The 14,946-nt window shown below is 38.5% G+C and overlaps 1 protein-coding gene across 1 annotated transcript; it reads left to right on the top strand.

Moving 5' to 3' along the window:
• Positions 1–7,548: 7,548 nt before the first annotated feature.
• On the top strand, positions 7,549–14,946 carry LOC116444087. Its single transcript, XM_032109155.1, has 4 exons — positions 7,549–7,894; positions 9,300–9,413; positions 10,279–10,412; positions 13,244–14,946. Exons 1-4 carry the CDS (start codon positions 7,549–7,551, stop codon positions 13,421–13,423), a joined length of 774 nt encoding a protein of 257 aa, XP_031965046.1. The 3' UTR covers positions 13,424–14,946.

Here is a 14,946-nt window from a genome sequence, read left to right as displayed (position 1 = left end):
CTGTTGGCCTGAGTTGTGGGTATTTTTGTTGGTTAATTACTTACAACTTTTTTTTTTTGAAACTTCTTCAGTGCAGAAAAAGACCTGTGTTGCAGAGTGACCATACTGAACATTTTTTTGCTTGCAGTGGATAGTTTTAAAGTGATCGCTTCTCTGATGCTTCACTGTGGAGCATTAACAAAATCATATTAGTCCTACACTCTTTCTAATTAATAGTGCTGCCAAGAGTCTTCTCTTAAGGTTTTTGTTGTTAGAGGAGATGACTTCGAAATCACAGAAGAGTGATTTGCCAGGTAGTGTTCTGTTCTCACATGCAAGGAGAAATTCCTGTTGTGTTTTAGCTACTTAGTCTTCTGGGCAACAACTGCAAGGTTTCTGCTTTGCTGTAAACTGAAGTGGAATGTACTGTTTGTATTCCTTTGCCCCAAGTTCATTCAAATTGTATCTCTTTAAGGTTCAGAACTGATTAACTTGCCTGACACAATTCTGGTACTGGATTTGTCTCTCATGTTCAGGGTAAACTGAAGCCAGTTTGACAACAGAAGGTGTCTTGTAACTGACTCATCATGTAACCTGAAGGAAGAACACTGTTCTTGTGTGAACTTTCATACTTCTCAGGCTCAGAGAATGTGCACTATGGTAGCAGGAAATGTTCCAACAGCAACAGGTCAAAGTTAACTATGGAGTACTGTGTGGAGAGGTTAAACTCGCAGTGAGTGCAAATTCTAAGCAGATCTGATTGAGCAGCAGCAGAAGGAAACTTGGATAGTGACTAACTTTCCCAACAGCTGGTGTGTATTTTTGTTAAAAATAAAAGCTGCACTTTTTTCTATTTTTCTTCTTACCTCTAGACAATGTCAAGCTGTACAATCCTACTCTGTTCACATCCCTACTTATTTTGCATCTCTACTTATTTTGCTTATTCACCAGGAAAATGCCCATAGCTGAGATGAGAATCAAGTCAGTCACTTCACTGCAGTAGTAATGATGAATTATGCTTGGTGCAACACTGTACAAAGCTGTATTTCTGATGAGTGAAACATAAAACTGAAAGAGGAAATAGAGAGGCTTAAAAGAGGATCATAGGTGCACTTTCAGCCAGTTAATAGCCCCAGAGCTAGAATCATGTAAAAATTACATTTTACTGTGGTAATTGTTCTAATTTACTTTGGCTGTTCAGCACTAATTTTCTCCACATGGAGACACTGTTCAAGAACAAAGGAAAAAGACTGAAAAAGGCCCCTCCAGAACAGCTGTTGGGAAATAGTTATTCTGAAGACCTGCACTGGTGGTCAATTTTTCTGTGCAGACAGCCTGTTTTGCATCTCATCGAAATCACTGCAGAAAGTGTCACATTCAGTTATTGGATTAAAAAAGGTTGTTTCATATTTTCTGATGGTTATTTTTCATCCTTGGCTATAAATATTTAGTGATGTGCCAGTCGAACCTGTCCTACTGCAGTGAAAGCCATTTTCCTGCAACATTAAGCCAAGAAGGGAAAGCACATAAAAACAGTAACTGTGATGCAGTAAAGCGTGATGGCAGCTGGTTTTCATTTTGTTTTGTGTATGTATTTGGGAAATGAAATGTGTTCAATTAGGTAATTTTCCTTGCTTGTACGCCTTCCTTCATTCCCTGCTTGGTTCTGCCATGGAATGTAATGCGTGGGTTACACAGGGATATGATTGCAATTCATATTTTTGTGACTGAAGTGGTGTTCACTAATACAAGTAATGGTAACAGCAAGTCATGTTGGTCGATTATAAAAATTGAACTGTCCCTTCAGTGGGCAATTGCATGGTCAGTCCTGGCCAAGCAGCAAAGGATGCAAACAGTTGCTGCTTCTGGGCTCTGCTTTCCCAGATGGCAGATTGAACTAGCCTACAAAAACCTTCTTTTACAGGATAATATAAGCAGGAATAGCTCATTACCAGCTGATTTATCTGTTTGAGGTAATTTCTTTTTTGATTAGTGGAAGCTTTCTGATTTAAAGGAAAAAAAATAACATGAAAAGGAATATTTTATCTGGAGTTATTTCAATGCAATCGGCCATCAGGGAATAATTTGCCAGAGTCAAATCTTGTTTTGCACCAGAGGCATCCCAGACTGTGGTCTGTAAAAAGCATGGCACTCCTGCTAGAAGATGTCATTCCATATTTTGTATGTTCTTTTTCCTGAGAAGTCTCAACCCAAGCAAATGGAAGCCTGCAGGTATTCAAATCTCAGTAGAGGGACCTGTTTACTAATGATCCTTTTTTCTTCCCTCATATACATGAATCTAGTGAGGAGAAATACTGCATTGCTACATAAAAAATTGATAGAAATCAAGCCACTCTACTTAAATACTACTTCATACATCAGACAAGATGTGCAAAAGAAAAGAGGGTTGATGTTATAACCAGAGGACAAAATCACACGTGTGTGCAGCATATTTCTGCTATGGTAAGCTTTGGTGTTAGTTTTGGTTCCACACACATTCTCCTCAGTGTAGCTATATATTAATAAATTTTCCCAGCTGACAGTAACACCTCAGAAAAGCTGCTGTCTCATTAATACAAGCTCTCAAGTCTGGCATATAGGTAAGGAGAAGCAAGAGGGTTAATTAAGCACCTCTTAGTTTAAAAGTTTCAGGTAATTTTCAGTATGTCTCAACTGGTGCTCTTTGAAAGTGACAGAGAAAAGTTTTGGGTAGGCAGATTTGTGGAAAGTGTTTGGAAGACACTGACTGTGACTGCATTGAGCAGTTGCTCTGCAATCATCTCCACACAGGGGAGTAAGTTTACATATTTAGCGATTCCAAATTCATCAGTGCCATTTCCAAGGTTAGATAGTGTTGCTAGCCGGGCGCTGGGGCTGCCGTAGCGCGAGGTGCAACCTTCCAAAAACATCTCCTTAGCAAAGCAGCTCGGCAGGAGCAGCACACACTCACACACACACAGACAGCTCCAGTAACGTGAGTCGATGGCAAAGAGCTGGGAAGGGTCTCTGTAGAGTTCCACAGAGTCCACAGATGAACACAGGGAACAATGGAGGGTTCAGGCCTTAGTAGGGGAGCGGATTAAGCATCAGAGACCAATGGTCTGAGGGCACGGGGGCGGTACACAGGCGGGACTAGGGTATGGGAGCCAGTGGGGAACGCTGAGGTGGTGGTGATGGGTCAAGGGCCAGTGGGGGAACCTGGAGTGCAGAACCTTCTAGGGCACGGACATATAAGGTAGGAAGGGGCGGGGAGGCCAACGGGCCAACCAGGGAAGCAGAACTGGGGTACATTAACATACCGAAGCAATGCAGCCTGGGGGAAGCCTTGCTGGTCACCCTAACCTGGGGAGGTTCTTGTGGTACTAGGGACTGTCTCACCAGCAGTCTCTCTTTGTGCCTTGTATCATAGGCTCACCAACCACCGCAAAATATTATTAGTTTGCAGAAAGATCCCATTGATTTTGTTTTGTTTTGTTCTAGATGCTTTTCTGACCCCCACATAGTTATTTTGTGTGCCACACTTCTCGTGGCTGCAAAGGTCACTTAAGAAATTTTCACGCCATACTTTTCCACCTACTCAGTAGTGCTGTGATGAGAGTTGGTGGGTTGTGTTGTAAAATGGTACAGAGAAGTTACCAGGGCTAAAAATAAACCTTTCAGCCAACCCCTTTTTCTGTGTGCTAGTTCATTTCATCTCTGACAGTAGATGCTTTGGACTAGAACCAAAGTATCTCTTAGAGTAAATACAAGCTGCTATCAGCACTGTGGAAAAAGCTTCACCTAGTTTCTAGATAAATTATTCTTCATGTTGGAGCTGCCAGCTGCACAACTCAACACTAAATTCACAAATGCAATTATTTAAATACAAAAGAAAATATTTTTTCCTTTGGATTTACACATGCATCTTTGCATATGTAAATTTTTTAGTGAAATCTACACCTTTGATCAGTATTACCAAAGATAAAATGAATGCAAGCAGAATTACTTACATAATGAAATAATATCCTTAAATATAAATTATTTGTTTTACTAAGTCCTTTTGTTCATTTTAATTTAAAGGTATTTGTTATGTCCTCACTAGTTCTAAAAGATGATAACCAAGTCAGCTGGATACCATCAGAAATGGGGCTAGCCTACAGCACTTTGTGACATTTATCTTTTCTGTCTTCATCCTTTTAGTTTTATATGGCAATCTAAACAACACTGAAACTACATCTGTAAGGCAGATAAGAGAAGCAGGTGAGCTGATGCATTGTGCTTTTGTTGCTGATAACTGGAAAGGAACAGTGCCTTAGGCTTTAAATATGACTCTGTCACTATTACAAAATGCAGTTCAGTTGTTTCTGGAGACCTGCCCAATGCTGCTAAAACCTGATGTTAGTTCTAGGAAATTAGTGGCTGACAGATTCTTAATCAAGTTCTTAATGTAACTGATTGATATTCTCAGCGTGTTCTATTTGCTTTATTTGTCTTTTTTTTTTTTTTTTAATTCTGACATTGCGATTTTGACATTATCCAACTGAACATGTTTGTGGGACAACTTTGTCTGGCCTGGTGACTTTGCATTTAAAACATGGAATAAGATGGATAAGTTAAGAAATAAATGCAATGTTTTGTCTTCCAGGGAATGTCTCTAGTCAGGCCATGTAAGTGATTCCAGGTTGGAGCCAAAAATCAGGGCTGGAGAATATTAATATTCTCCATATAGTTACTTACATTTGCAGAAAATTTTTTAATAATTGATGGCAAATAAGTTTTACATGATGCTTAACTTGATGATGTAACTGTAGATCATTTTATTTTATTCCATGCTTATAATCTTCCTGAAAGAAGCCTTAGTTGATGTATATGGCACTGGTACTGCATTTATGCAGCTGCACCCATAGAGGTGATGGTTGATGCATTGCATGCACAGCATAAGGTCCCCACTGATGTTACAGGTGCTGGGGCCACTTCAAGTGTGATCATGGAACTCAGCCTTCCTCAATTTCTCTTGCCAATGGAGCTCTGCTGCTGTTAAGACAAAAGTACACAAGTACTTTTCACAGGAGGAAAGAACTTAGGCAACGTTTGAGCAAGGAGGCATTGAAACGTATGATAAAGAAAGGTAGGAGCATTACTCAACTTCAGTGTAACCCATGTGTAACCCAGTCATTGTCTCTGGCTTTGGAAAAGATTCGTGTGCTTGGCTGGACGAGGCTGCTGACAAGCACATCCACAGCAGCTGAAGAAACGTCACCTTTATAAAGTGCTTTTAAATGAAGGATTTTAGAAGGAAAATGGCGAATGCTCTCATGAAACCACACATGGAATAGCAGTTCTTTGTCACACCAGAAGAGAGGCTAATCTAGGTCGAACAGCAACCAGTTACAACACAGTTTAAAATTTAAAGAAGAAATGTTTTCATTTCAAATAGGATGGCTGGGTTCTGAAACAGCAATTTCACAGAGTGTAGGGAAAAATTGGGTTGCATTTAGGTTGTATCATCGTCACCACATGAGGGAAGAGGAAGTTGAGCTGCAAATTTGACATGCTTTCATTTGATGTTTTACTGATCTTCAACCAAGGCAGCCTGATGCAAACGCTAATAATTCTGCATGATGATCATAATTTCTGTGAAACTTCTTTTAACAATGTGTTTTGGCTGCTTAGGTAAGTGTTGCTTATTTTCTTTGTTTTGTTTTTAGTTAGTTGCCTGTAATTCTTGAGCTGGATTTAAAATAAACTTATGTTGTATCTATCCACCTCAAATAAACATATGAGACAAGGAGAACATTAACTATTTTTTCATAATGCTGAAAGCAAGATTAAAATGCATGAGAAATCAAAAAGCATTTTCACAAAGAAATTGTTGCAGGCAAAGCGTAGAGGAACAAATTGAGCATTTCAACACCCAAAATGATGTTAGCTTAATGCAAGCACCATCTTTTTAGGACTTCTGACTTGAATATTTATTATGAAAAATGCTGAATGTAGAATTTTAAAATGTTAGGGAGGATTTATTCTAGATCACATAGGTATTGAAATAAAAAGCAGATAAGGATTCATGATTCTTATTCAATACAAATTGCAGTGGATAATACTGAAGTCATTCCATATGACTTAAAAATTAGCAGAAGGATTTTTTTCAGTAGTATTTTTCAGAAAAACAGTAAAGTCACAAATGTATGACAGTCAATAGCACAACTGTGTTTTAAACAACAAACTGAATGAACAGAAAAACTGAGATTAGTGATTATTTCTTTAACTTGAACAGCTTCTAGGTTGTCATTTACACACTACATCAATTCTTTCCCTTATTTTTTCTGCTGCTTATATTACCCATATCCTGTCCATATTGTTTTCTACAAGTTGTTAAGTGTTGCATTGGAAAGATAGAAGTTCCCAACTCCTTTAAGTATGATGAATGTGTGGCTTTTCTATGGACAAAATAGAAAAATTTATTTGAATGTTTTTGATAACACTAATCAGATGCCATTTTAGGGTGAGATATGAGGAAAATTATTTATTTAGTTACGTGTTGCTGTGAAATGTGCCTGAGTGATAAACAGAATAAAATTTAGAAGGAACGCATGCAGTTTACTCTTATCATGAATAGTTCTTCACTTTAATATTATAAATGATAGAAAAAAGGAAATTATAATTATAATTCTTCATAAAGCATATGAAACTAATTGTCTCAGCAGTCATGGGAATGCATTTTATAGGATTAGCAATTTTGTGATGAGCATCAATGCAAAAAGAGTTATCTGATACCCACACAGTGGTTTCACTTTAGAAGAAAATATTTTTACATATATTGCAAAATGTCTCATGTATCACCCACTTTGCATGTCGTCAGTGAGTGATAAATGTATTCAAAGCAGGAAGGAATAAAAAATTTTATTTCCTCTGATACTGTCCAAGTCAGCCTTGTCTTAAAAGCCAGACAAGAGACCTGATGAGACAACAGGGGTCTGCGTGGCATCTCTTATTAAATGAAGGAGGTGAATGTAATGCTATAAACTACTTGTTAGCAAATACTTAATGGAAGAAGTTGAAACCACATGAAAGAACCCACCTCTAAAATGCTGTACACTTGTCATTCATTAGGAGCAGTGCAGGACAAGAACTCCTACATGGGGACAGAAATTGTAGTGTCTTTTTCTTTAATCTTGATGAGTTTTTCTCTATTGACTAATGAATCATTCTGAATTACTCCTTTTGGTCATTCTCTATCTGGGAGAGAGTGTTTAATATGCTTCAGACTCAATCTCTTTTATAAATATTTTTCTTGAAAATAAAAAATAAGTTTATCAGCAAGTATGCAGAAAGCCTTCATTTATTGCACACAAACAATGATGGAGGACTTTAACACACCAGATTAAGAGTTTACTTTAGCCAGAAAGCAATTGCCATCATTGAAGGGAGAAGTGTGTAGTAAGTAAGCTTAAAAATTAGTGTCATAATTACAGTATTAATATTATTTTTAATGTTTATTTTAATACTTAAGCACTTCTTTAATGTTTAAATTATTTATTTTAAATACAGCTTTAATGACATCTCTTTGTTGCTTTACCTTTTAAATCTATGTGTATTTCTGTACTAGCTGCAGGTCCTAATAATTTAAGAGTCATCCAAACACCAACAAATATAAATCTATCAATTGGAGACTATGCTGAAATCGCCTGTATTTTGGAAAAAGCTATTGTGAGGTATAGAGCAAGCTGGTATTTTGTTAATAAAGTGAACATCACTAAAAGTATATCATCAAAACGCTATTCGTCCAACATCATCCATGAAAACAAGGATGTGCTAGTCATCAAATCTGCCAATGTAAATGACACTGGATTTTACTACTGTGAGATAATTATTGAAATACCTTTCTTTAAGAAACTACATGGAAATGGAACAACAGTGATTGTTAAAGAGAAAGGTAGGCTAGCAAGAACCTGTGTGTGCCATTTCACGCGTCGTCATAAAGATTCTTCAGTTTGAACTGTGTTATGCATTTCCTGCTTCTCCCACCTTCCTTCCTCAACACTGTAGATCTCGGGATGAAAGAGACAAACACAAAGAGGGCCTGAATGACTTTTAATGACAATTGTCTTAAACTCTGTACCTTAATACCTCCTGTGTAATATTTGTTTTCCTCCATAAGGATTTGCTAATAGGAATTATTACTTAAGGTTTACAAAAATGCTGTGCATGAGCTGTGTTTCACACTAGACCCAACTACAGTTCCTCCTCAGAGGGGATTCATAGGATAGATGTGAGACACTGAGTTAATCTGTTGTGTGGTAATGAGGGGCTAGAGTGATCACATGGTTACTCTGCTCAGTAACCCGTAACCTTTACTACTAATTTTATTTTTTTATTACAAGTTTTTAATAAAAAGTGAGAAACAAACCAATAGGGATGATAGAGTGGTATGGGACCTGTATGGATTTGTGTCCATAAAATTGTGGCAAATGCTGTGTCTTCCTGTTTTGCCAAAGTCATAAGCTAACCTTTACAGGGGAGCAATTTAAGGTCCCAGTTCTGAACTAAGCATTGAAAAGCATTAATACAATTAGTATTCACACACAATTAAAATTTTCAGCAGTAGGAGTGAGATCTGTTTCACCTTAAATTATTAATAGAATGTGAGATGCCCAGAAGACAACTTACCTCGCTCCTGTTACACAACTAACTCAAGACACTATGCATCTGTTCACTTCTGGAAGATGCTGATCTTCACCTTCACCTCTCCTTATACCTCTCACATATAGAGAAAGGCTAGGGGTCTAGCTATGGTTAAACCATTAGCATTTTCAAACATCACTCACTTTTTGACTGGTCAGGTCACAGGAAGCCTTTCCAATCATCCAGAACACTCCAGTTTTGGACACTATTTTATACTGTGGGTCAACTGGTCCAAAGGGAGGCACAAAAATTTTCAAAGATTTAGAAAACATCAGTGCCAGAGAATCACTGAAGTAGTGTTCAAAATGGTGGGAAATGAATATAGATAATTTTAACTCTTTAACAATCTTTTAATGTCCTAAAATGAGTTAGGTGACCTGATCTCTTACTTGGTGAAGTATAAGCAGAAAATACGTCTATTAAATACTGGGGGGAGGGGGAATGTCACTCTGCAGGAGCTGTAGAAGGTACTGGCATTACTGTTCACCAGGCATGCATCCCTTAGGAATGGGAAAGTGACCCTGCACTTGTGGGGGGAGATGAACTGATTCACTCTTAAAGTAATTTTTAACTACCTTTTTTTTTTCCCCTATGAAGTTGTTCTTTTATTTTATCTTCAAACAGTAGCTAACTTTATTTTTAAAATACAATTGCAGAAGCTCACTCACAGGAAAAGAGATACTTGGTAACTTGGGCCATCCTTCCTTTCGTAGTGGCAGTGGGAAGCTTGTATCTTTGCTACAAAAAGAGACAGCGCTCCACGCTATCTGGTGAGTTACAATATTTCCATTAACACATGCTGTATAAGTTAGATGTTTGTTTAGAGATGGCTGAAGTGGTGCTCTTAAGAGGTTATTTCACTATATGGCTTTTGCTGATCTAGTCCTGGTCTGCTGAGGCATCTTGAGCTGCCAGGAGGGATCAGAGGCACAGCTTGTAGTTCAAATGAGTGTTCCTGCAGCCACTTGCTTTCATTACTTATCTTTCTAAGGAGGGTCGTCACTTAAGCTGAAGATCTGGACCTGGCTAGGGTGTTGAAGGATATCAGTTCTAATAATTTCTTGCTGATATCTCACTGAGAAAGTGAGGAGCCAGAACTTAGCTCTGCATCGTAGTCTTACTCGTGGTAGTGACAACTGGAAGGGACGTCTGGAAGACTCAGCCTTGGCCACATAGTTCTGTCTTTTTCAAGCTGTGATTTATTTTTAATTAATTGTTAATTTGGGTTGGTGAGAGATTTTGGAGGGCAGTGTTGTTTGTTCATTTGGGCTTTTTGTTGTTGTTTTACTGGGTTTGGGGTTTTTTTTCAAAATCCAGAAATTTAAGAGTGGAAGAAGTCACAAGAAAAAAAAAATGGTGAATGACAAAGGTACAGGACAAATATAAATGTAGAGCAGCTGGAGGCAGAGGGCACAGATTGGTGACATAACCTGAGGCAGCCTCTTAAGTAACTCTTTGGGTTTTCAGCTTATTTCATTTACAACCAGAATAACACTCTAGTGCCTGTCATCAAGACTAGCTGTACAAAAGCTCTGCACTCTTCATTTTGGTGCTTATCGAGCTCTGGTAGAATATGGGTGTGACTCTGGAAATGGACAGTAAGCAAGCACTGACTGGAACTTGGGTTTTGCCAAGGTGCTGCACAGCTTCCTGTGCTGACAGGAAGGCAAGAGCAGGAGCAAACGCTCCAGGTGGAAGAGCTTCACAGGAGAAATGAATCCACCAGGGAAGCAGCTGAGGAAAACACATCATGTAATTCTGCCGAATGGGTAAGTGGTTTATAAAAAGACTCTCGCTATGAGAGGATTTTCAAAATGAGGCACTGGGGAGTGGACTGAACAGAAAGAACACAACAACCTGCTGTTCCTAGGACAGCATCTTCCTACACATGAAAAAGGCTTAAAGCAAAAAAAAAACCTGCTCAGAAATAAAAGGGATATTTATGTAGTAGCAAAGTATTGAAATCTGTTGTTATGTTTAATGGCCCTCTAAATTTGCCTGGAGAAGAGGACAGCAAAAAGCAGAGAATATCAATATAGAGACTGAGTGAAAGAAGGAAGCGTAGGAGAAGTAAAAAATGGCAATAAAGTCCCTATATGTATAATTGTGTACCAAGCTCAAGGGGCTTGGACCAGCCTCAGCTCATGGGGTCATTAGAGCAGGAAACACTTGCTGGGAGTAGGTAGCAGATTTCTGGAAAGCTCCTTTTTCCATGCAATTATTCATATTTTAATTACATTAAAACATAAAGTAGGCAAGGGAAAGAAGCCCTAATTTAACCCTTGCATAGGCAGGCACTGTTTCCGTTGCAATCAGCTGGACAGGGCTGGGCAAGTCACACAGAAGTGATGAAAAATGCTCAAGCCCATGGTCACAACTGCACTTACTGAGCTTACAGATTCCCAGGTTCTCCTGTAAGAGAACCTGGCTGCAGCCTTGATTTGGTCACATTGGTACCGTGGTCATGGTGAGAGAAAATATCAGGATGCAGGCAGTGAAACAGCAATATCTATCTTCTACTGAGCAATAGTCATTGCTCTAAAAAAAAAGAAAACGTATACCTGGGAAAATGCATTCCCTATAAGTAGACTGTCACTGAAGCTAAGAGACTTGCTTTTACTGGAGATATCATAGTAGAAAATTATAAGAATACAAGGCATAATATGGTCTGGTCATAGTAATAAAATATTCTAATTACTAGCTATGAAGGGATTACTCTTCTACTTGTTAATATTTAATGAAGGTGTAAGAAAATGAGGTTGAGAATGAGAAAACAAGCATCCTAGGGGGTGCTGAGTGAAAAGTTCATTATTAGTCAGTTATTGCTCAGGATTTGTGTGGACAAGACTCTTCCAGAAGATGTATGAATGCAATTATAAACTATCTTTTGTAGCTGCTTTATGATTTAGCAGCTACCAGCCACACTGATGTGTCACGACCTAGGTTCTGTATTTTCCTTCATGCAACAGACCTTTTTGTTATTTTAGTGAAAGCAGAAAGAGTGGTTTCATAGTGGTATCATTTAAATGTTAAAGCATAATTGGATGTTATAAATCATTCAAGAGATCCCGTAGGTTAGTAAAGCCAGTGTATACAATGTGTATGGACACCACATTTCAAACAAATTAAACCAGCAGTGATGAGCAAATATTATGGTGTCTCTGGAATTGCACCTACTGCCTTTCAATTGTGTTGCAGAATATGAACACCTTAATTTAAATTTTTTTCTGATTGTGAAAAAGTCTCTACTTATTTGGGAAAAAACTAGTCTTGCACTGGTTTTTAACTCACACTTTTCTTTTTAAGTTTGGAAATTTGGTGAATATTCTGAGTAGGTTTGGGCATCATTTCTAGAACAGTGAACATAGAGGTTCTATCCACCTCTGCAAGGCTATTTACAGTCTCATCCTTTTTTTACAATTCTTGGAGTTGCAAAGGCAATCCTGTAACACAGAAATTAATTCAAGCCATGGGTTTTCTTCTCACCTGTATCATATGTCCCAACAACACTAAGCAATTAGGTTGGGTGACAATACATAGCTCCAAGTACCCAAGGTAACCTGAGAGACAACATCCTCATGGCGAAGCTGGCTCCTGTAGCTGTGCTTTTACTGTGTAGCACTTGTCTCTGCCTCTGGAGAATCATCCCATGTTTCCTCAGCTGAGATGCTCAGGGAGTGTTTCCCAGACAGTTCTGCCAGCTGCAGGGGAGTTTGGCCTTTGAGGGAATTCCCAGTGCATCTGGTGATTTTTTCATCAAGTGTTGCAAGGTTCCAGCCAAAATCTAAGCACTTTTGTAGCAAAATTCCAGCTTATGGTAGCACACATAATGCTCACTTTTGAGGGGGGGGTTCTGGTTGTTCAAAATGCCCGGAATTGTGACCCCCATTGGCCATCCCTACCATGCCTCCTGTTCAGCATTCAGCTGGTAGGTACCTCTCTGTTCTGAACATGGGTCATCAGAACAGAAACCCCCACAGCAGAGTGTAAGTGTGAAGACAAAAAGCTACTTCATGACTTCCACCCGTCTATTGGTTTATGCCATCTCAGCTTGAGAATTTGATTTTATGTATCTGTGAGCACAGGCCTTTGTGTACATTTCAGGCAGATCTTTAATTCTCATGTTTTGCTAAAGGACTTACCTATGTGTGTTTAGGAAATGAAAATAGGATGACTTTTGCCCAGTCCAGAACAGCATGCGAATACCACAGCAGTGTGCTAGTTTACTGCATCAAAACAGCATCCATCCTGAAGGAAGAGTATGATGAAGTTTTCTGGAAATACCACAGTTAAAAAGTTAAGGGGATAAAAAAGTTTTCCATTTCGGATTTCATAGAATCTGGTCTACTCTGGAAATTGACATCTTTAGTATTCTAAAAAAGTATTTTGTGCCTGCTGCCTAATTAAGAAATTGAATCCGAACATAGGAAGGCTTTGCCTTTCCACGTAAGTACTGAGACATTCTTTCCCTCTGAAATTGTAACTTCATGGCCTGTGTTTCTTTCTCTTTCCTGGGGCTGTGCTGTGTCATGGGTAAAAGTTTATTTTACATATATTTTATGGGTAAAAGTCTTGACTGGCATTTTCTTTGCTTTTCAAGGCTGTGTCTACACTTTATGAATCACTTGAGTTTTTTTGCAATGAATCAAGAGGAAAAGATGACAAATCCACTGCGACTATTGTATCCAATGGAGAAGATGAGCAAATCCCACAAACTAGGGCAGCTGAAAAGCCTAGAATGAGACAAGGATCTGCCATCTACTTTGACACTCAGAACTAAAACAAAATAAGGCTAAATAACTATGAAACTGAAAAATATGATAATTTGCTGCTGCAAGATGGATTATGTGTTTCCCATCAAAAGCTTGTCAGTGGGACAATATACAAGAGAAATGGTTGGTTCTAAGCAGTTTTTGAATGTTTTTTTCACTAACAAAACATTCTAAGGAGTCTCTGAATTTGGAGGATATGTTGTTTAGGAAACTGTTTTCAGCTCTTCCTCTGGTGTCCAGAAATAATGATCTCTGTGTTACAAAACTGTGAAAAAATCTTCTGAACTGAACAACATTCTCCAACAAAAGCATTTCTTCAGGAAGCCCATGTGTGAATAGCAGAAAGTAGAGAAAAAATGCATGGAGTCTGAGCTCTGAAACTGTCATCAGTGCTGACCACGTTATAGACAGAGGGGTATGCCAGAAAGGATTCTATACCTGTGGAAAGGGACTGTTAGTGTTAATTCATTCACAAACTAGGAAAAGTCTTCCAGAGAAAGAAGTCTCCTACACACAATGAAATACTAGGTTGAAATGAATACATCTATACATATATATGTATTATGTATAATTATTGTCTAACTGGTGGAGGAGGGCTGCTTTGAGGAGATGGGGGTGGAAATGCTTGTTCCACTTTTCCCAGCTTTAAAACTTTTTAAAAAATCAGTGAAGAAAAACCAAAGTTGAAAAAATTAAGAAGAACCTGGCTTACAAGATATGAACAGAGGTGAAGAGTTTTGACTGCAAAGCTAATGGCAGTTGTCCAAAGGCTGCTGAATGCTGTGTGAATATCTGAAATGTGAATGTATTTATGTACCAGGGTTATGCCATCTTCTGTTAATGTTTTTTTTAGAGCTCAGCTGGAGGTTAGAACATCTTGTCAGCAGTGCAGGTAGAAACAACTTCACTGCTTGAGATTTTTGTCCAGCTTGTACCTGGGCAGTTCAGTAGACTCAAAACAGCTTTCCCAGAGCCCTTAAAAACTGTTTGTGTCAGCTAAATATGTGACTGGCTTGCTACTAAATACTCTTAATGAAATCTTTGTGGCCATATAGCACAGCTCATGGTGTGGCTGTGTCTATGCTGTACTGACTGCAGTTCACAAAGGTACCTCTCAAATCACTGTAGCTCAGCTGTGTCTCACTCTGTGCTGTGGATCCTCTTTCCTGGATTGTTCTGTAACCTGCCCTGAATTCCCTACTGCAATAAATATGCTGCTGTCTGAACTAGACTGTAATCACTGCTCTGTATGAGAGAAACTATTATAATACATCTCATGGTATTTACGTGTAAATTGAATAAAGCAAAATAATAATATTTTTTCTTCTTGAAATTCAGTTATTTTAAAATCCTGGTGGGTTTTATCCTGAAACTCACTATTACAGATCCATTTCCTTTACTGTGTGGTGAAACTCTGTCATGTGCCATATTCGTTTGAGGATCGCAGATGGGGCTCTGGATTCCCCCAAACCCTGTAATTTTGTTTGCTACACAAGAAAGTCGTAATCAGTAAAATGGTGACCTTCAGCCC

The sequence above is a fragment of the Corvus moneduloides genome, chromosome 5, assembly GCF_009650955.1.
Source record: "Corvus moneduloides isolate bCorMon1 chromosome 5, bCorMon1.pri, whole genome shotgun sequence".
In the NCBI taxonomy this organism is placed as follows: domain Eukaryota; kingdom Metazoa; phylum Chordata; class Aves; order Passeriformes; family Corvidae; genus Corvus; species Corvus moneduloides.
Note: the sequence above shows the minus strand (reverse complement) of the source record. Positions and strands in the feature narration are given on the sequence as shown.